The 20,839-nt window shown below is 33.3% G+C and overlaps 2 protein-coding genes across 4 annotated transcripts in view; one reads left to right on the forward strand and one right to left on the reverse strand.

The window, feature by feature from the left end:
- The first annotated feature begins 720 nt into the window (after positions 1 to 720).
- Positions 721 to 4,515, forward strand: LOC122400701 (HEAT repeat-containing protein 3). The gene is made up of 7 exons (XM_043402284.1): positions 721 to 732; positions 1,052 to 1,239; positions 1,688 to 1,948; positions 2,015 to 2,955; positions 3,052 to 3,334; positions 3,404 to 3,577; positions 3,673 to 4,515. Exons 2-7 carry the CDS (start codon positions 1,102 to 1,104, stop codon positions 3,781 to 3,783), a joined length of 1,908 nt encoding a protein of 635 aa, XP_043258219.1. The 5' UTR covers positions 721 to 732; positions 1,052 to 1,101; the 3' UTR covers positions 3,784 to 4,515.
- A 181-nt stretch (positions 4,516 to 4,696) lies between these two features.
- Positions 4,697 to 20,839, reverse strand: part of LOC122400702 — a 46,736-nt gene continuing 30,593 nt past the window's right edge. For 2 of the 3 annotated variants that reach the window (XM_043402286.1, XM_043402285.1), the window contains exons 2-7: positions 16,150 to 16,467; positions 9,572 to 9,642; positions 9,258 to 9,507; positions 6,527 to 6,655; positions 6,137 to 6,413; positions 4,711 to 6,065 (exon numbers count right to left, since the gene is read on the reverse strand). In XM_043402286.1, coding sequence (XP_043258221.1) covers positions 5,136 to 6,065; positions 6,137 to 6,413; positions 6,527 to 6,655; positions 9,258 to 9,507; positions 9,572 to 9,642; positions 16,150 to 16,343 — 1,851 coding nt within the window. In that variant the 5' untranslated portion in view covers positions 16,344 to 16,467 and the 3' untranslated portion in view covers positions 4,711 to 5,135. Of the gene's footprint in view, positions 6,066 to 6,136; positions 6,414 to 6,526; positions 6,656 to 9,257; positions 9,508 to 9,571; positions 9,643 to 16,149; positions 16,468 to 20,839 lie in introns of all 3 variants that reach the window. The other variant, XR_006259379.1, reaches the window with a different exon arrangement.

A 20,839-nucleotide genomic window follows, 5' to 3' on the forward strand; every position in this document is an offset into this window, starting at 1 on the left:
GTTAAATTAGTGCACTGTTATGGCGTTAGTAGCGTATTCAGTTTGACTATATTCAAATAGTTTTCTTTTTTCAGAATACATATTTATACTTAAACATTGAATACATGGTTAAATAAAATTCATGTACAAATTAAACGAATAAGTATGTTATAATACATTACCTATAAATTCGAAAAACGCTTAATACTTCTAGGCATAGGTATAGGATCGTAAATAAAGAAATTGCGGATATGGACAAACACACTTCCGTATTTAAAAATGAATTATGGGTAATTTCTTGCTAAAAGACCTCGCGCTTTATTCTTGACTGTGATTGGTGCTACACGGTTTCCTTATTTCATTGCAGAATTAGTGCATTTTATGACAAAGAGATTAAAAGCTATGTTAGAAATAACAGGAGACCTGATAAAATACTAGTATAACTTGTAATGTTAAAAAAGTAGACTGTACGAACACTTTTGTGAGATGCATAATTCGTTTCCTCATTTATTTATTAAAATATTTCTATCATGTTATAGAATAATTAATATTACCTCATGTGTTAATAAATTAAATAAATGATATTATACAAAGTTATTTTTTCTCTCCTTTAAAATGCCTTTTTTTACGGGGTGTAGGAACATTTTCATGCCTGACAGTACGTATAAAATTACAGAAAGGCAAAAAAAGCAAGTTATTCATTAAAACATAGGATTACACATGCCCTTCTTAAACCTTAATTCTACATTTTAAGTGAGTTTCCTAATACTAAAATGTTACTAGAAAATCAAACCTACTAGCAATTTGTCAATCCAATGTCGTGTCAATGAAAAATTTTAGTTTTCACATTATAACTATCATGACAGTAATGTGACAATTTTGATTTTTTGGCAACAAACTTTATCATTTTATAAATAATATGATTGAAAAATCGCTACAGTGTCATAATAGTTTATTGCCACATGAAAACGTACCCTATCTCCGGTCCCCTTCTTTGTATCTGCAATAAAAATAAATGCTTAAGTTAAAAACTCCAGCAAAAGCACGTGTTTTTGGCTAACCTCTTTTACAGCATGTTAGAAGAATATGTATACTTGTTAAAGATTTTTATATTGTAAAAAAATGGGAAAACAAAAAAGAGAAAGAAGGAAACCTAGGAAAAATCCTACCGGTCTTCCGTCTGTTAAAGATTTTGAATCTGCTAACGCCGAAAATATAAATGACGATCGAGATACTGCATTGGAAAGAGTATACGAAGAAGTAAGATATCTTTTAAATTCTTATTTAATTCTTCCAGTATAAGCTTTATATATTCAATAAATATACAAGAAGCAACAAAATGTATTACATTATGTTACTGTGTGTTACATTATATCAATGGTTCTTCGCCTTTTTCTGTATGTACCCCTTTTGTTATTCTACTGAAGCTCATGAATCCTTTTCAATGTTGAAAATCCTATTTACTCAGATATATTGCACCAAATAGTGTCCATAATTTTTTGTGATATCAAAATTTGCTCATTTGTAGTTAATATTTTGACAATGCTAAGAAATAAATCAAAAGTTTTTTCCCCAATGTTATTTATATAGTCTAATGTAAGATAATGTAATAAATATTTGTTGTTTCTTGTACATTTACTGAAAATATAGAGGTGACTGTATATATATTCACACAGCACTAAAATGTATATTTACTTTATAAATATAGATACAGTCTGGTAATATTGAAGAAATATTGTCTGGATTGCAAACACTGGAGTCAATGTCTTGCGAATCGACGCTCGCCGCGCAAATAGCAAAAGATGGAATTGCTAAAATGGTAGGACCATTGCTTGTCGATCACAATGTACTTGTAAGAGCCGAAAGTGCTAGTGCTTTAAGATGTATTGCAGATAATGGAAAAGAAGAAGCATACAAGAGTTTACTTAAAGATGATATCATGACCCCATTGTGCAGTTTATTGATACAAGTAAGTATGAAAAGTATTCAGTTTTTATGTGATTGTGTTATTTAATACTTTATTTATTGTACATAGTATTATACAGACTGGCAACCAATACTCGATCAAAATGAAATAAATAAAGTAAATGATGAGAAAGAAGCATTTATCCAAGCAGTCACATTGTTATGGACTTTGTGCGAGAATAATGAATGTGCAATAAAATATGCAAACAAAGAAGATCTTGTTTCTATTCTAATAAAATTTTTTGACATTACCGTTTATGGTGTTGACATTGTTACAGTGACTGTTCAATGTTTATTGTCTTTGTCAGAAGATAATTCCATTGCTATTAATAAACTTAAAAGCTGCGAAGATACACTTCTTCAATTGTTAAATGTAGAGGCAAATAATACTAATGCCTCTGATATAATGTGTCTTAAAACTGCTGTTGCAGGACTTCTAATTAATATATCTAACTATGTGGAAAATAATCCCACGAGTACAGTTTGTAAAGCAATAGCTGTACTTTCTGAAACACTTTCTGTTGATTGCAAACAACTATTATCTAATTTATCGTCAATTTTACCTCATGAAAAAAATGCTTTCTCGAATACTGCGAAAAAGAAAGTACGAGATAGTAGAAAAATGTTTGGCGCGCAACAACACACGCTTGAAATTTTAGCTAATTTATGTTCGGAAGAACAGGAAAGTGATAATGATTCTGATTTGGACGATTCAGATTGTGAGACCAACAGTATAGATAATGCATGCTTGGATAACAAATTATGTAACATTAATTTATCTCTACCTTTAGAAGTAATCGAAGTTTTTAATAGTTGTAACATAATTAAGAAAGTATGGGATAAGACTATAGCTGTAGACAAAGATACAACAGAAATATTGGAACAAAATGTGGAAGGAAAAGCTATTTTACAGCAAATGCATACACTAAACTGTAGAGCTTACCTCTGTTTAAATAATTTAATATCTAGTTTGGAAATTGATGTTCTTGGCGGTATGGAAAATATATACAGGTAAAATATTTTTAAGTGTTTCATTCAAATTACAATTTTAATATAAAATATGACAAAAAATGACTATCGAACTATGTTTTCATATTTTTAATTTAGAATGTGGGTTGATATTGGAACAGTTGTGTTTAAAGATGCAAATCCAAACGATATTGAATTATTGGAATCTGCTACAGCAACTATGAGGGCGGTTCTTCAAAGATTATCCGAGGGAAAACCAAATATTTTCAATCAATTAACATTAGCCGACATTCAACCAATGTTAAATGGTGAACAGCAATGCTCAAATGCTAACGTTCGAGCAAATTTAATAAGAATAGTGGGAAATCTTGCTTTAATCTTAATAAATAATTGTACTTCTGAAGGTTCTGAACTAACAAAAGTAAGATTTATAATCTTATATTGTAATTGGATTATGAATGATTTTTCACAATGAAAAATATTATTTTAGCATATGTCTATGTTTTTATTAAATACTTGTACGATGGAATCAAAGGCTTGGGTGATGGCTGAATCTTTGGACACAATAATGGATATATATTCAGAAGATGAGAGCAATCAATTAGCGAGTGAAATAAATTTAGTAGAAAAATTACGCACTCTTGTACCACTCTTTAAACATAAAGTAAGACTTTTTTGTTTAAGCCATATATTTGAATGTATGAAATGATTATTATTTATTTTTTGTAATTATAATTGCTTTTTGTTTTGTTTAAATAGGTGCGACAACAAAAGAAAATCCTAAGAGACAACGTTGCAATAGTGTCTACAGTAAACACAAATATCACAAGATTTATAAAATATAAAGAAAAACAAATAAAAAATGTTTAAAAAATTAATATTGTCCAATAAATTTTAACTTTTCCTTTTTTTTTTGCAACATGCACTAGGTGATCTTTGTAGAATTTTGAAACAAGCGAGTAGCGAACAATATGGCGCCAATACCAAATAATAATGCACAAATAATGCCTAAAAAGTACGTACTTTGGCATTTGCTTAATCTATGGCCGTCATTACACAAAATCATAAAATATTACAACTACTGATAGTATCATATTTTAAATCTTTTTTATATTTTAAACCAAGGCAAAACTTTCTACCTTTTTCAGTCTTTACGCAATACTTCATTTTTGTTCAAAATCAGAAGTTTCTCCAAAAATTCTGTTTTGTTATAAACTGAGAGTGATATAACAACTCTGCTTGCAGATTCATGCTCAGGGTGAGAAACTCTACAAAAATCAACCAGTGTATATTACGAAAAGAAATTCGTATTGAACGGTGTAATTGGAACTAATTTTACTGGCATATTTTTATGGAACTTTGACTATTCTTTTTTTGCCAAGAAATGGTAGTACATTAAGGACAAATAATATGTACACTACAAATATGTTATTTATATGATATAATATTTTTATGTAATTTTTATTTTTAACAATAGGGTCTTTATTAAAGATAGTTGTGTATCATAAGGAAACAAGGACTGGTGAAGTTTTTATGTTATCTAATGATAACGCTATTGAACTCTACTATTGCCATGAGTAAGAAATGAATTTTGTAAATATTACAAATAAAACGAAATTTTTTTTGCAATATTTTTAGAATTAATTGTTTCTTCCATGCAACTTAGTTCAGACCAAATCTAGAATAGGAACCTGTTGAATGTTCCAAATAATTGATAGAGCATAAACAAGATAAAATGTTTAAACTTTATTCTGTATCAATAAATAATGAAAATACTAAATAAATGGGAGATATCTACGATCACATAATAATCTATGCCCAAAGTTGACGAAGACTTATTGTTTCATCATTGTATTAAGGCTCCAAGTACATAATACGTATACTTATTACGCTTATTAACCCTTTGAAGTATCTACAAAGAGCAATTGTTATTGGATTTAAAATGAAAATACATAGTGTCAAAAATATTTTAGATACATACATAATTTTTTCGCAAACCACCGACCGTGTAACCGAAACGTCGATTACGCAATGACAACGATGCATCAAAGGGTCAATGAGACCTCTAAGTATTAAATAAAGGCACATGTACACAATGTCTACACAGTCTTTAAAGAATTTTTCGACTAAAATCAACGGAAGTACCATCATCTTTCCATTTAATTTAAAAGCCGAAATGATTCCATAATGTTCTATACAATTCATAATCGAAGGTAGACATTCTAAAATGACTTCCCTCTGGTCGACTCAAGATTTCTTCGATCTGCGACTGGAGTCGCGCTCGATCGATTATCGTTCAAACTCAAAGCACTGTGCCTTCTTGGTTTTGGTATCGGATTGACATCGTCGACGATCTCCGGTTTTTGTTTAATAGGCTCGGAAATGTGAAGCTCGATCACTTTCACCGGTTCTGTGGATACAGCTACAGGAACAGGAGGCTCATTTAATCTCACAACGTGAATGTTCTGCTCCCTCGGGAATTCCTTAAATTCTATTTTAATCGAATCTTTGCCATTCTCGTCGTCCACCATGTTTTGGAAAAATTGTCTACGATTAGCTTGAAGCGACTGTCTTGTATTCCCTTGCTGACTATCCACGCTCTTTTCTTCCGACGATTCTCTGGAAGCATTTTTCGTTTCAAGAGCTTTTATTTGCCTCTCGATTTTCTCGATCTCCTCCTTTACAGAAAAACTATCGCTTCTGGACAACGAACCAGAAGAGCTCTTACTTCTAAGGCAAACTTCCTCTAATTCAGACGGCAGATTCACTTCATCGACGTCTTTGATGATTTCTACATTCTCCTGAGAAGTTCTATGGTATTCGACTTGTACAGGATCCTCAGAATCCACTTCCTTCGTCTTTCCTTTATCCTCTGTTGTGATGTTTTCGGATTCAGTTTGTTCGGTTCGTACAGAATTTTTTGTATCTTCGGTTTTATATTTTGTAGTCTCGACAGGACTATCTTTTACCGTGACTGTTTCTAGCGATTGCATATCACCCGAAATAGATTCTATCGACGTTTCATTCGCTTCGTTAGCTCCCTCGTCCAAATTTTTACTCTTCTTCGTCATCTCGTCGATATTCTCGGTAACACTCGCTATGTCCTTTGGTTCTACTATCTGAAGTTCGATGTTGGGCACTTCGGTGTTCTTCTGTATAACACATCAAACGAAAAAGACTTATTGAACGAACCAACAATTGAATCAAAGTTTCTTACACTTACCTCGCTAGTTTCCAACTTTTCTAAACGGCGTGGTGGCTGCGGCGCTCTCCGTTTTTTTCGACCGTACGCACTCATCGTACTTCCAACAGAAATGCAACTGTTTATAGAGAGATTGGACTTTCTGACGGCATCCTGAGTGAACCTCTTGAAAACGTAATCTTCAGGAACGTTCTCGTTTTCGTCACAAAACGCGGCGTCGCCTGATCGATTCGCTTCATCTTCGGAATCCAGTGTACCCGCGTTCGTCCTTTGCGACGATCTGTTACCGAATCTGCGCCTGAAAAATTGAACTTTTTAACCATTGAAATTTGAAATTTAATTATGTTTCAAATCTCTGATCAAGAAATGATCCATGTTCTCATAAACTCTGCACGAAATACGAATGCTTACAAAGGAGGTATGGGCGTTCTTTCTTGTGTTTTCTCACGTAGAGTCACACTTCCATTTTCTTTTGGCGTTTTGTCCTCATAATCCAACGGTGGAATTTTATCGGTTGGCTTTGGGCTCACTTGACCAAATCTAGTCAAAAGAATGTGTAAATGTATCTGATTAATAACGACCAATCGTCAGTTTTAAACAAACTATTTATATTTACGATTCGATTCATACGTTCTAAGTTATCTCTAAAATAAATATACAATGGAGTGAAACATACTCTCTATTTATATTGTAGCAGCATGCTGAGTGGAGGAAGTGTGTAAACGAGATAGCAGAAGGAAAGAAAGGAAAAGAAGAGGAAAGCAGCGTTTCGTCCAGAACCTTCTAAATGGGACTCATCAAAGTAAGGTAAACTCTAGTAGGACCTGCCTTAGACGCTAGGACATTGAAGAGTTAATCGAGGAGTGTATACAGGATATTCGGCCACTCCTGGGAAAAATTTTAATGGGAGATTTTAGAGGCCAAAATAAGACGAAAATCAAGAATATTACTTTCTTGATTGAGGCTTCGTTAAAAAATTATTAAAAAATTAAATAAAAAAATTTCAAATTATTCTGAAAAAATTATTTTTGGTTCCGGGGCTCAATTACAATCATTTTTGATAAATATACATACCCCCGAATTCCTACCCACTTCCGAGAGAAAAATTCGAGTAGGTACTGAAATTTTTAGACAAAATTAAAAAATTTCAAATCATACTAAAAAAATTATATTTAGTTACAGGGGTAAGTTACAAGCATTTTTGGTGAATATACCTACCCCGAAAATCTACGCAATTTCGAGAAAAAAATTCTTTTCCGAAAATATAATGTGAGGTTAGAATGTTGCCCTGAAATTTCATGCGTATGTTTAAAACATCATAACTTCTGAACGAATTGGTGGATTTTAATGTTTCAAAATGAAACAACGCGTATTTTGGTGGAGAATATGTAGAAATTCTAAGAATGTTCGAAAAGTTGTTCCTTAACCCCGTAAAGTGGGGAAAACCCCTTAAAAATGGTCCAATTTTCAAACGACCGTAACTCCTACAATAGTGAGTGTATCGCATTGAAATTTAGTCTGGAAGTAGAGCTCATGAATATTTACAAAAAAAGTAACTAACCAACACTTCCATGCGGCGTGTAAGAAATTTATTAAAATTGAAACATGAATTTAAAAAAAAAAATCGACAGGAGGTAGCTGCTGATTTTTTTCGGCGAAATTGAAAAGTTTCAAATCATTCTGAAAAAATTATTTTCGGTTGTGGGGGTCAATTGCAATCATTTTTGGTGAATACACATACCCCCAAAAATCTACGCAATTTCGAGAAAAAAATTCTTTTCCGAAAATATAATGTGAGGTTAGAATGTTGCCCTGAAATTTCATGCGTATGTTTAAAACATCATAACTTCTGAACGAATTGGAGGATTTTAATGTTTCAAAATGCAAACAACGCGTATTTTCGTGAAGAACATGTAGAAATTCTAAGAATATTCGAGAAGTTGTTCCTTAACCCCGTAAAGTGGGGAAAACCCCATAAAGTTCAAACAGCCGTAACTCTTACAATAGTGAATATGTTGCAATGAAACTTTTTTCTCAAGTAGAGCTCATGGGTACCTACAAAAAAGTATTAGACAACTTTTCTGTTGGGCATCAAACAAAATTACTAAAAATCAAAAACGAATTTTTAAGAAAAATCGTGAGGGTAGGTGCCTAAATTTTTCGACGAATATAAAAATATCAAATTGTTCTGAAAAAATTATTTTTGGTTGCGGGGGTCAATTAGTCATTTTTTATGAATACACATACCCCCGAAAACCTACGCACTTTCGAGAAAAAAATTCGAATAGGTGGACATTTGTCGACAAAATTAAAAAATTTTAAATAGTTCTGGAAAAATTATTTTCGTTTGCGGGGGTCAATTGCAATTATTTTTGGTCGACAGACATACCCCCGAAATCCTATGTCCTTTCTAGAAAAAAATTCCTTACCGATAAATATAATGTGGCCAGAAATGTTTCCCCGATGCATATGTTTAAAAAATCATAACTTCTAGACGGATTGGTGGATTTTAATCATTCAACAGCAAACAATGCACATTAATGTAACTTTAGTGCCTTAGAAAAATGGACCGAAAAAATACATTAGATATAAGGTCTACTCGAATACTTCGCCTGAGGTGGGAACTACTATCGCGCGCACGCAGCTGTTCACAGATTGCCGTTCTACAAGTGGAACTTTAAACGTTAATAACTTTTTAACGAAACCTCAATCAACAAATTAGTATTCTTGATTTTTGTCTTATTTTGCCCTTTAGAATCTTCTATTGAAATTTTTCCCAAGGTGGCCGAACAGCCTGTATAGAGGAATAGGTGGTCTGTCGAGCACTCGTGAGAGACATAAGTTGCGCGTAGCCCTCTGTTGGCGAGTGCAGGAGGTGTCACCACAATATGATCTTGACGAGAGACAAATAGTTCATATAATAAAAATACGAGCATTTGTTCATGTAACAATAAATTTGTACATTACTAAGATTCGTTAAAATATTACGAGCGTCCATATTGGAAATATAAACCGTATTAAATACTTTGGCCCTATATTATTATTTATGAACAAAAATAAATTAGCAAGGGGGGTGGATGATTTTCAGTGTGACCGATTGTACATTTACGGTTCAATCTGACAATTTGTTAATTTTATTCACCTTCTAATAGGTGGTTTGGGGGTTAGGTCACCCATGATGGATGCAGTCGTGTCCTGTGGGCTCCCATCGTAGATCCTTGCAGGATCACCATTCACGGTTAAACTCGAACTGTATCTCGATGAATTCTCTAAAGTATACTTTCTTCTTCTCGTTAAAGTGCCAAGGGCTTCGTCGAACTCCTGTTGGTCCTTTGTTGGTTGCGGAGGTGCCATAGGTTTGGTGTGAGGCTCTCTTTTATAGGTTGACGACACTGTTGATTTCAGAAATTATTAAACGTTACGAGTTTATTAATAAGATTTAAAACGAGTAATCACCTGTTGTGATGGTAGATCTTTTTTCTTGGTTTTCCGGCTTCTCATCTTTCCGTTTGCCAAACAGCCCACTCCTGAAAGCAAGCGATTGACGCTACTATTAGAAAAGAAAAAAGAGACAAATAAATTAGTATGTAGTTTCGATGTGCGTCAGATGATAATTGTGCCACTCGCTTAGTATTCAAACGTGTTGAGAGATCTGTGTCACATTTATACGCTATACGAGATGATGAGATTCTGCGCGTCGCCGCGCTCTTAACCCACAATATCCCACAATTAATATTCTCAAATGGACTAACAAGACAGTATTTACAGTCAGTCACTAGTACGCATTCGATTTCTGAGCTTTATATCAGGATCGGCGCAAAGCGAGTTCGACGGGTTCAGCGGGTTGCTCGGAACCCGAGGAAGTTAGGTTTTCAGGTTAGGTTTTCAACGAAAATTTTGTGGTAAATTTTGCAATACCCTATGCATAGATATCATACGTGCATAATACATTAAATTGTAGAATTCATTAACTATTGTCCGAAACGAGGTAGGAATGTTGCTTTGATAGTGTAAAAGTTGGGTGACATGATTTTTAAGAAGCTACAAAAATTGATTCTCAAGATTATGTGTTAAAGAAAATAAATCTAGACGGGATTCTTGAATTTCAACGAGGCTGTAAAAATAAGTTCCATGATAAATTGTGGGTATGCTAGTTTCCAATTGTCTAAAAACAAAGTCTCGATTTCGTGAACAATTTGAAAGGATAGGTCTGGCAGTCAACGTGTTAAGTTCCCCAATATCGAAGTGATTTAGACGAAATTCCTAACAGGACATCAGATTGCACATTAAAAAGTGAAATTTTGTCCATGGTACGAAAGATAAATGAATTTGAATATACATATAGTCAGTTCGTATCATTTGGTACGAAATATTATCACAAGTTTGTGTCGTTAGCAAAGTTTTATAGAACCAAAATATACATATAGATCAAACCACAAAGTATTTAAAAGAACTAAATACATTTTTTGAAAACTGCTGAAACGAAAAATTTACAAATGCCGCCATGATAGCAAAAGAATTAGATATAATACTAAACTTAAAATTTTTATACACAGATAAAAAAAAAAAATTTGTTGACCGTAAAAGAGAGAATGAGTCAATAACTAACGACGAACAAAACTTGCATGTACATTATTTTTTGAAGATAATAGATTCTGTGTAAGTATCATTTAAAGATAGATTTAAATTACATGAAATTCATCAAAACATTTTTCTTCTTTTTATACATAAATAAAGTTGTGAATTTGGACGAGAAATATTTATTCAAATGTAAAAATTTGCAACTTTATTTGGAAGGAGATCTTAACAGAGTAGAAACATTTGAAGAGATTAAAATGTTCTAGTCGATAATGCAAGAAAATTGTTCGAGCCTTAACATGATGAAATATATTATAAAACATAATCTTTCAGAAGCATATCCAAATTTATTATTTACGTTACAAATCATGTTAACAACACCGTTAACTGTAGCTTCAACTGAACGTAACTTTTTACTACTGAAGTTAATACAAAATTATCTTCGATTAACAATAAGCCAAGAAGGTTTCACATTTTTAGCTATTCTTTCAATAGAAAGTGAAATAACAAATATGCAACGTAATATGCATAGTATTTTGGTTTGCTATGATTTGTATGTATATCTACGCGCAAGTACTTTGTATTTACAATAAATAATTTCGTATTATGAAATAGAAGTATAAAGAAATGTTCGCTTTTTAGGAAAAATTTCTGAACCTGCTTCATATTATTACATACATTATTACTTAAAAATGTATTATATTATGTTACATTAGACTACATAAGTAACATTAGGAAAACACTTTTGATTTACTTCTTACTACTGTCAAAATATTAAGATAAAATAAAAAAAGTGCATTTTTTGATATCACAAAAAATTTCAGCCATAAGGTAGACATTCAGGAATTTCTTAATTTAAATCCGTTAAATACTGCCATCTTTCTATACAATGTTTTTATACAATAATCCATGTTATCTGATCATGTCAATTATTTAATATACAGGGTGTTCGGTCACCCCTGGGAAAAATTTGAATAGGAAATTCTAGAGGTCAAAATAAGGCAAAAATCTTCCATTAAAATTTTTATAAGAATCACCATAGCCAATTAGAAGAAAATAAACCACCTCAATTGCTCCTGAATTCTATAATAAATACCATCAACATCACGCTTAAGAATTTTCACTTTTCATTCGCAATAATAACTGTTACACAGATAGAAAATAGTATAATGTCGAACGAACATTTATTCCAAGCAAAAAAGCAGTTCCAGTTACGATTCGTACTTGAACTGTGAACGCTAACCGGGACATAGATCCTGCTGGAACAAAAATCTTAACGACTTCGTATTAATCAACGACACGGGCTTACAGGTAGAACGGACGTCGAATAACAAACAAAGCGATCCAGTAGACGTGTCGTCATACGTATATCGAGATCGACTGACGTCAAGTCTGCTATTTTCTTATTTTATTCCAACGATGTCGCAAGAAGATGAGTTTTATGACAAGGATCGAGACTTTAGACGCGGATATTCGCTAGGCAATACCGTTAACGCCATCCAAAGATAAAACCTATACCAAAACAAAGCGTAACAAACAGCCGGGGGTGACGAACCGTCATTAAGCGACGCTTTGACAAATTATTCCAACAAGTCGCCGTAGACAAAGAAAACCTTCAACACGGAGATAAATTTCGAAGATTAATTCATGGTTATCGGAAAGCTTGTGTAAGTGGATGTAGCGGATTACGAAGTCCAAACGTGAGATATCTTTTCAATTCCTTGTCTGCAAGTGGAAAACAAACACAGCGCTGAACATACAGATATCGAAAAATGTATTCATACGATGCAATACGTTCAGTTTAAACCATAATATTGTTGGAGGTTGGGTAAGAAGCTCTTAAATTGTTGATTAACAATATAACACAGGGTGTTCGACCACCCCTGGGAAAAATTTTAATGGGGGTTTCTAGAGGCCAAAATAAGACGAAAATCAAGAATACCAATTTGTTGATGGAGGCTTCGTTAAAAAGTTAACAATTAAATTCAAAAATTTCAAATCGTTCTGGAAAAATTATTTTCGGTTGCGGGGGTCAATTATAATCATTTTTGGTGAATAGGCATACCCCCGAAATCCTACCCACTTCCTAGAAAAAAATTCGAGAAGGTGCAAAATTTTTCGACGGAGAAAAAAACAATTTCAAATCGTTTTGGAAAAATTATTTTCGGTTGCGGGGTTCAATTACAATCATTTTTGGTGAATAGACATACCCCCGAAATCTTGCGCATTTTCGAGAAAAAAATTCAGTACGGTGGGAACTTTAAACGTTAATAATTTTTTAACGAAGCCTCCGTCAACAAATTGGTATTTTTGATTTTCGTCTTATTTTGGCCTCTAGAATCACCCATTAAAATTTTTCGCAAGGGTGGCCGAACACCCTGTATATTTAAACGATAGTTTCTAAATATTGCACGGTTTGCAACAAGACGTGAAGTACAGTAATACAGTAATGATTCTTAAAACGAACATAACACTTCGGCTAATGTAACAACAGAACCACTGTTCGTACATTCCTTCTTAAAAGAATTAAGGCAATATTTCTTTCCGGAAAATCCATAAATATGTATCAGAAAAAATTTATAAATTATATAACATTGAAACAACTTTATTCTAATTATTTATTTTGATTTAGGCAGAATTCAATGCATCTGATTACTATATATTATTAAATTATTAAATAATTTAACCTGGTAAGTAGCATATTTTTAAGAGTTTCTTTTTAAAGTTAATAAGCTGTGCTCTTTAAATGGCAGTTGGCGAGATCTGATAAAGAAGCCGAGTGCGTCAGCGGCTTTTCACAAAGCATTGTGTTTCACGCTTCACTGGGCTCTAAGGGGGATTCCCCAAGTCGAGATAGATAGAAATGTTCAATTTACGAATAATGTTTGCGGCTGTTTTCAAGAATCATTACTATACAGTCACATTCTAGACCAAACTTGTTCAGTTCTTGGGGTATATTTATATTCTACAGTTTGGAGGGAGGAGGATGATTCTTGGATCCTTAGTAATAAGGAGAGATGGAGGTCGAACTTGTACTTTGGACTAGAAAACACAACGTGTTGAGTAAGATGTTTTGATCACGGGTATTCTGACTCAAAGCAGATATCTTGTTTAGAATACTAGTAGATAGAACGTTAATCCTCCAACAATGATTTTAGTTGTAGAACGCTAGTTGGCTATGAAAGGAACATAAGAAATTGAGAAATTAACTTATCTTTCAGATAATATGAATTTTATAATGATTTAAATGAAAATGTAACAAATTTCAAACTTTGAAAAAAAAATCATAACAATCATCGAAAAAGTAATCATACAGTGTTGTATATTGACGAAATATTCCCGTTACTTCGAATTCGCATTTTCTGTTCTTTCATAATGGTGAAAGGAAAACAGTGTTTCGAAAGCACAAAGTAATCAAGAACGAACGGTAGACAAAATATTTTTCATGAAAAATGATGAAAATAATCTCGTTTAGTTTCTCTAGTATTTCCTACTTTTTAGTAATTATTCCGAACGATACGTATTTAAAAACATCCTATTTATCGTGGGTGAGATGTTTCTACATAGCCAAGAATTGGAACGTGACTCACAGTTATGCTCGAAACGGTTCTCACATTATTCTGAGCACTATAATCAAAACTAAAAGTAAACTGTACGCATTTGATTATCGTGTTGTTGAAGTCAGTTTCGATCAACATTCAGACCGGAACTGTTTCTTTCTAATGCAAATACGACACGAAGCGGTATTTCCTTGTGAATAAGTATTGGAATTTCAAAGAAGATTTCCTGGAATTTCTACGAGTAAAATCAGTCGGAAGATTCAGAGTACTGGAACAGATATAGAAATGTTGTTTCGATAAAATAGATGAGTCCATATCAGAAATCACATTATCTTGTACACATCTGCTTTGGTACATTATTTTTATCTCCACATTTAATATGAATCCACAATCTTTTCCTGTCTAATATAAATTCTATCGAAGATATAGACCCCAAAGTTCTTATTCCGTTTGGTGCGTTATACAGCAATGCTTGGATAACTGCGAATCATTTTCGATTGGATAAGTGAACGGTAGTCATCCCTACTACTGAGAGGGGACTCCCCTTGACGCACACGAAGCTCAACGTCGAACGGACCGCGTAGTGTAATCTGATTTGGGCTCGAATATCGGTGAGACAATACATACATAGTATATAATGCAAAGATGAAACTTTTACCAATGTATTTGCGAGAATTTTCCGATTAAAATAAGACCAAACACGATATAATTTGTTTTTAACCTACTTTTAATAGAGTATGTATAGTACCTAATGCAAAGATGAAGTTTATTTACTTTTGTCTTTCATTAAAATTGTAAGCCACAAGAGTGCGTACGGCACCAAGGACCTCCCTGACCGTTGGTTTATGGCACTTAGCCTGAGCGAGACCCGTAGTCGCCAAGGTTAGGGAAAGCGCTCAGTCGGATTGCACATGGCCCACCCTAGCGGAGGGTCCCGTTTTTCCAAATTGAGGAAAGAGGAGTCAGTCGAGCTAGGCCCGCGGCAAGGGGCAGTTGAAATAAAAGATAACCGTCCTCAGTAGCTCTTCGCATTTTTGTATACGCTTTCTGCCCTATCCCGTTTTCGACTATCCTTACAAAATGGAATTTTCGAGATCTTTCTGATCAAAGAATAAACACAATATAATTTGGAAAATATTTACTTACTATTAATATTAACTGTCTATCGTCATTCAATAAATACGCAAATATGATCCAAGTTATATCGTGTTTTATCTTATTTTAATCGGAAAAACCTCACAAATATATTAGTAAAGGTCCCGCTAACAAAAAATAAAATATAAATAAGTTTCACGATGTGTTATTCTTATTTATCCTTTGTTCGCTATCCTTTTTTACGTGTCATTCTGGGAACTGAAAATTCACCATGCTTTTAGGTATAACTGTGAGACTTCGGTCCCGTGTTTCTCGCAGTTATCCAAGATTTTAATTTACGCCACAAAACTGAAAAAGTAAGTTTGTCTGCACAAGTCATACATATTTCTTCCCTAATAGCTAATTGTAAGATAGAAAATCGAACGAATAATTTTCGAAAGGTTAAACTAGACTGCAACGGATAGAGGAAGACCGCAGAGCAATTTTCAAGCTAGCCATTACGCAGGAAAGGCGCGCGAGATCGTTTCTTCAAATAGAAATTGTGCAGACCTTTTGGACGAAACTCGACCTGACGTCGATTGTCTGGTACGTTAGGTTCTCGTTATTTATGTAGTTTGGGTGACAGCCAAATGCAGGTATACGCGTTGCATTCGATTCACGTGTGCGTTTGGCTTATGCCGGTAAGTTCAAGTTCAACAAACTGACGGGCGCATTCTTCTCAATTTACTTTCAAACTCGATGGAACGTGTTTCGAAACGCTTCCGAATCGAGATCGAATAATTCTGAATCGTAAATCTTTACCATGTAGACTTGATGGAGAAACTATTCGATCTCTTCTTCCTGGTTCTGCCGAACGTCCAAAATTTGTGCTTCGAGTCTTTCGTCTTTCCGTCGCGATACATGCGCGGCTGGTTATTCGTGATCTCGTCGCTGAACGGATTCAAGTGTTCCGGATAGTCGTATATGGAAACACTTGGACGCCTAGATTGCGACATGATTCACCCTCGTTTCCTCCACAAGCTTCTTCGAGTTTTATCTCGGGAACGGCGTGAAATCGCAACGCCTTGTCAACGAAGTTCACCGATCCCTCGTCATGATTCTTTTGGCATCTGCATCGAGCTGAAAATACAGAAACAAACCCGGTTAATCCCTTATCGCAACGGCTTCTTTATCTCTTTCATACGTACTAAATGATCTATTCATTTCTAATCTATTTATTCACCCTTATTATTTAATATCTCAACCTACAGTCAGTCACGAAAGTCTTCGTACACCCCCTAAAATGATCGTTTGATTACAAGTGTTGTGTCGCTTTTCCTCCATATTTTGCCTCTTCCATCTGCTCCAAAAATATTACTTACTTTTGCCAGGGAATAATACTCTTTCCCAAAATTGTATATTCTCATTTTCATGTTTTTTTGTGAATTCAATTCTCTTAGAACGGTTGATGTTACTGACTAAGGTTTTCCTCCGCGGCACATGACCACAATATCTAGATTTTCTTAAAATTCTTCGAATATTTTCAGGGTGTACTCTTTCCCCAAAATCATTTTCTACTTCTGCGGCTATTTTTGGAGCACTTACTTTTGAATCTTGGCGAATAATTTACAGTACAGATCGAACATCTCTATTACTTAGGATTTTAGGACGACCACTACGTGTTTTGTTTTCATATTTACCAGTTATTTCGAATTTTTTTATTATGTACTGAATAGTAGAATGTTTTCTGCCTACAATGTTAGCAATTTCACGTAAAGATTTCTTCTCCTTAAACAATTTAACAATTAATTTCCGCATTTCAACACTTGTTTCTCTCCTAGAAGCGCCCATTGTCGCTAAATGGTTGTTAAACATCATTCAACTGAATCACGACGTCATGACAACGTAAACAAAACATTATCGGAGCAGCCCAGATATTATCTTTCAAAAATTTACTAAATTTATTAGATCTATTACCTTCGTATTTTAGTGTACGAACAATTTTGTGACATGCAGATTTCGTTTTTTCCTCATTCTATAAAATATTCTTAAAAAAGCAATAAATATTTATGTAGTTTAATTAATAATATCATACATAATAATAAATGAATATAATATTATACGATATTGTTGCTTATTTTCTTTAAAATTACTATTTTAGGGAGTGTACGAAGCCATTCGTGACTGATTGTATGTATTCACCAATATTCTATTCATATCATTGCATAGTCAACACATTTACTAAAAATTCCTCAATGGAATTGATTCTAAATGTAGGGGTGTAATAATAAAAAAAAATTGAAATTATGTAGGAAAAATGATTATCCTGAATGAATTTAACACTATTTAACCGCGGTTTTATAGATATCCATTTCGACCAAAAGGTGTTTGTTGAAACCTTTGCATTTGAATATAAGTAACTGTGGATGTTGTTTTTAACATCGAATTATCGAGTTGAAAATAATTTCAAGTTAAAATTTTAAAAGGTGTCTTTCCAAGTATACAGGGTTTTCGGCCACTCCTGGGAAAAATTTTAATGGGGTATTCTAGAGGCCAAAATAAAACGAAAATCAAGAATACCAATTTGTTGATGGAGGCTTCGTTAAAAAGTTATTAACAATTAAATTCAAAAATTTCAAATCGTTTCGGAAAAATTATTTTTGGTTGTGAGGGTCAATTATAATCATTTTTGGTAAATAGACATACCCCTGAAATCTTACCCACTTTCTAGAAAAAAATTCGAGAAGGTGTGAAATTTTTCGACGGAAAAAAAAATTTCAAATCGTTTTGGAAAAATTATTTTCGGTTGCGGGGATCAATTACAATCATTTTTAGTGAATAGACATACCCCCGAAATCTTGCGCATTTTCGAGAAAAAAATTCAGTAGGGACGGAAGTTTAAACGCTAATAACTTTTTAACGAAGCCTCCATCAACAAATTGGTATTTTTGATTTTCGTCTTATTTTGGCTTCTAGAATCTCCCATTAAAATTTTTCCCAGGGGTGACCGAACACCCTGTATACAAGGTGGGCCGGAATTTGTAGTACAACTTTGTAAGCAAGGAGTGATTCTACGTGAGAAAATAAGAAACATCATATAACATTTTTATATTCGAGGCTCCGTTTTTGAGAAAATTTAGCTGTCGTCTATTCTTTTACAAACATTATTAAAACAGTACAAAGTGTTTCTACTGATAATTAATTTTTTATTCCTTATTACTATTTCCTATTGCAATACGGTATTATAAGTATCGTTGAAAATGTCCTGCACTCTGCTACATAAACAAGTTTGCTCGACGATTTAACGATATCTGAAAAAACTATGTAGTAAACAGAATGTTTCCATCATTGTCAATGTTTTTAAACACTATCTCGGACGGAAACAACAGGGATAGAAGAATAGACAATTAAATCGTTTACAAAGATAAACAAACTTAGTCGATTTTCTCGAAAACGTGGTCTCAGATAAAAAAACGTTATACCAAATGTTTTTCTCATTTTTTCACGTATTATCACCCCTTGCTCGGTTGTACTACGAATTCTGGTCCAACCCTGTAGAGAATTCTGTTCAAAGTTCTCAAGCATTACCAAGTTTTGAAATCTTACCAGTCTTTTCAAGATCAAGGTCAATTATCTTAAGAAAATGTAACAGGAAAATTGATTTTTTTATTTGAAATTGACAAACTATCCTTTTAAACAATTCATTCGTTCTCGAATAGAAATTCTCGAGTAAAAATTCTTTCAACTTTCTCTTTTTGCAAAATAAATATTCCTTTAGCTTTTATCCGTAGTCAAGTAACGTTCAGTTTGATAAATCGATTTTAATTGTAAATATCCGAGCGTGAGTAATTTACCGTAATAACCCCGCGGAAAACATCGAGCATCGAGAATGAAGTGCAGATTTATTTTTAACATATTACGTACACTCGATTCCGTGGAAGTTGACGTTCACGGGAAGTTGAACCTGGCTAGCAAGAAATAATCTTGCAACCAACGCGCAAATCACTATAGATATGTATTTCGTTCATTGAGTTCCGTTTACTGTACCGCCCGAAACAAATAGGAGATCGCGTTTCCGATCGATTCGGGAGCATTAATCAAACATACAGGATGAATCACGCAACTTCGTAGTATAACTAATATTGTGTTTATTCTATTATGGCCAACAATAAAAAAAAAAAACAATTTGGTATCGAAATGTGTTTCAGTGAGAAATCGGTAACGACGGAAACAAAAAATAGATATTTCACATCAATAATACTCAGAAAAAACAATGGTGTGATCCAGGTGAAATATCTAGATCTATTACAAAGAAACATTTGTACCAAAAAAAAATCTAGTATTTTGTTTATGATGGAACACGAAGGGAACAATTTATTGCAACTTTTGCCATTAAACCGTACCATTAATTCAGTAGATTATTGTCGACGATTGCAGCGAATGAATGAATGCATAATGATACATTCTCTATTCATATAGGATGTTCATGCTATCACTAGCCAGCGAGTTTTTTGAAAACTATTCCAATTAGAAAAAACTGGAAGAGAAAAAAGTTTTACAATTTCTTATGACCAATAAGACAGTGCATATAAATTCTGCATATTTACATTACTTTTTAAGAAATAAAAGTAACCTTCAATTTTTTAAATGGAATGCCATATATCTTTTTATGTCACTGATTAAATAAATTTGTATAAAAACGATACAGTCGAATTTATTTAGAATCTCTTTACACTATATATATTTACATTTGTCAACTGTATTTGAATATTCTGCGACTGGTAAAATTGAAATTTATGTACATCTGTTTGATTCAAGCATCACAGAGCACGTTCTCGTCAAATATACAGTGTTCGGCTACCCCTGGGAAAAATTTTAATGGGAGATTTTAGAGGCCAAAATAAGACGAAAATCAAGAATACTAATTTGTTGATGGAGGCTACGTTAAAAAGTTATTAACGTTTAAAAATCCGCCCGTACTGAATTTTTTCACGAAAACGCGCAAGAATTCGGGGGTATGTCTATTCACCAAAAATGATTGTAATTGACTCCTGCAATCGAAAATAATTTTTCCAAAACGATTTGAAATATTTTTTTCTATCGAAAAATTTCATACTTTCTCGAATTTTTTTCTAGAAAGTGGGTAGGATTCCGGGGGTATATCTACTCACCAAAAATGGTTGTATTTGACCTCAGAACCTACAAAAAGTTTGTTTGAAACGATTCGAAACTTTTTTTTCGCCCAAGAATTTGGGCACCTACTTACTCCCTTGTCGATTTTTCTTAAAAATTAGTTTTTCATTTTTATTAAATTTGTTTGACGCTCTATAGAAAAGTTATCTAATACTTTTTTGTAGGTACCCATGGGCTCTGCTTCAGAAAAAAATTTCAATGAGATACCTTTACTATTGTAGGAGTTATGGCGATTTGAAAATTGGACCATTTTTATGGGATTTTTCTCATTTTGCGGAGTTAAGGAATAACTTTTCGGGTATTATTAGAATTTCGACAT

The sequence above is a fragment of the Colletes gigas genome, unplaced genomic scaffold (genome assembly GCF_013123115.1).
Source record: "Colletes gigas isolate AHSC1104 unplaced genomic scaffold, ASM1312311v1 Colletes_gigas_Sc00020, whole genome shotgun sequence".
Lineage (NCBI taxonomy): Eukaryota > Metazoa > Arthropoda > Insecta > Hymenoptera > Colletidae > Colletes > Colletes gigas.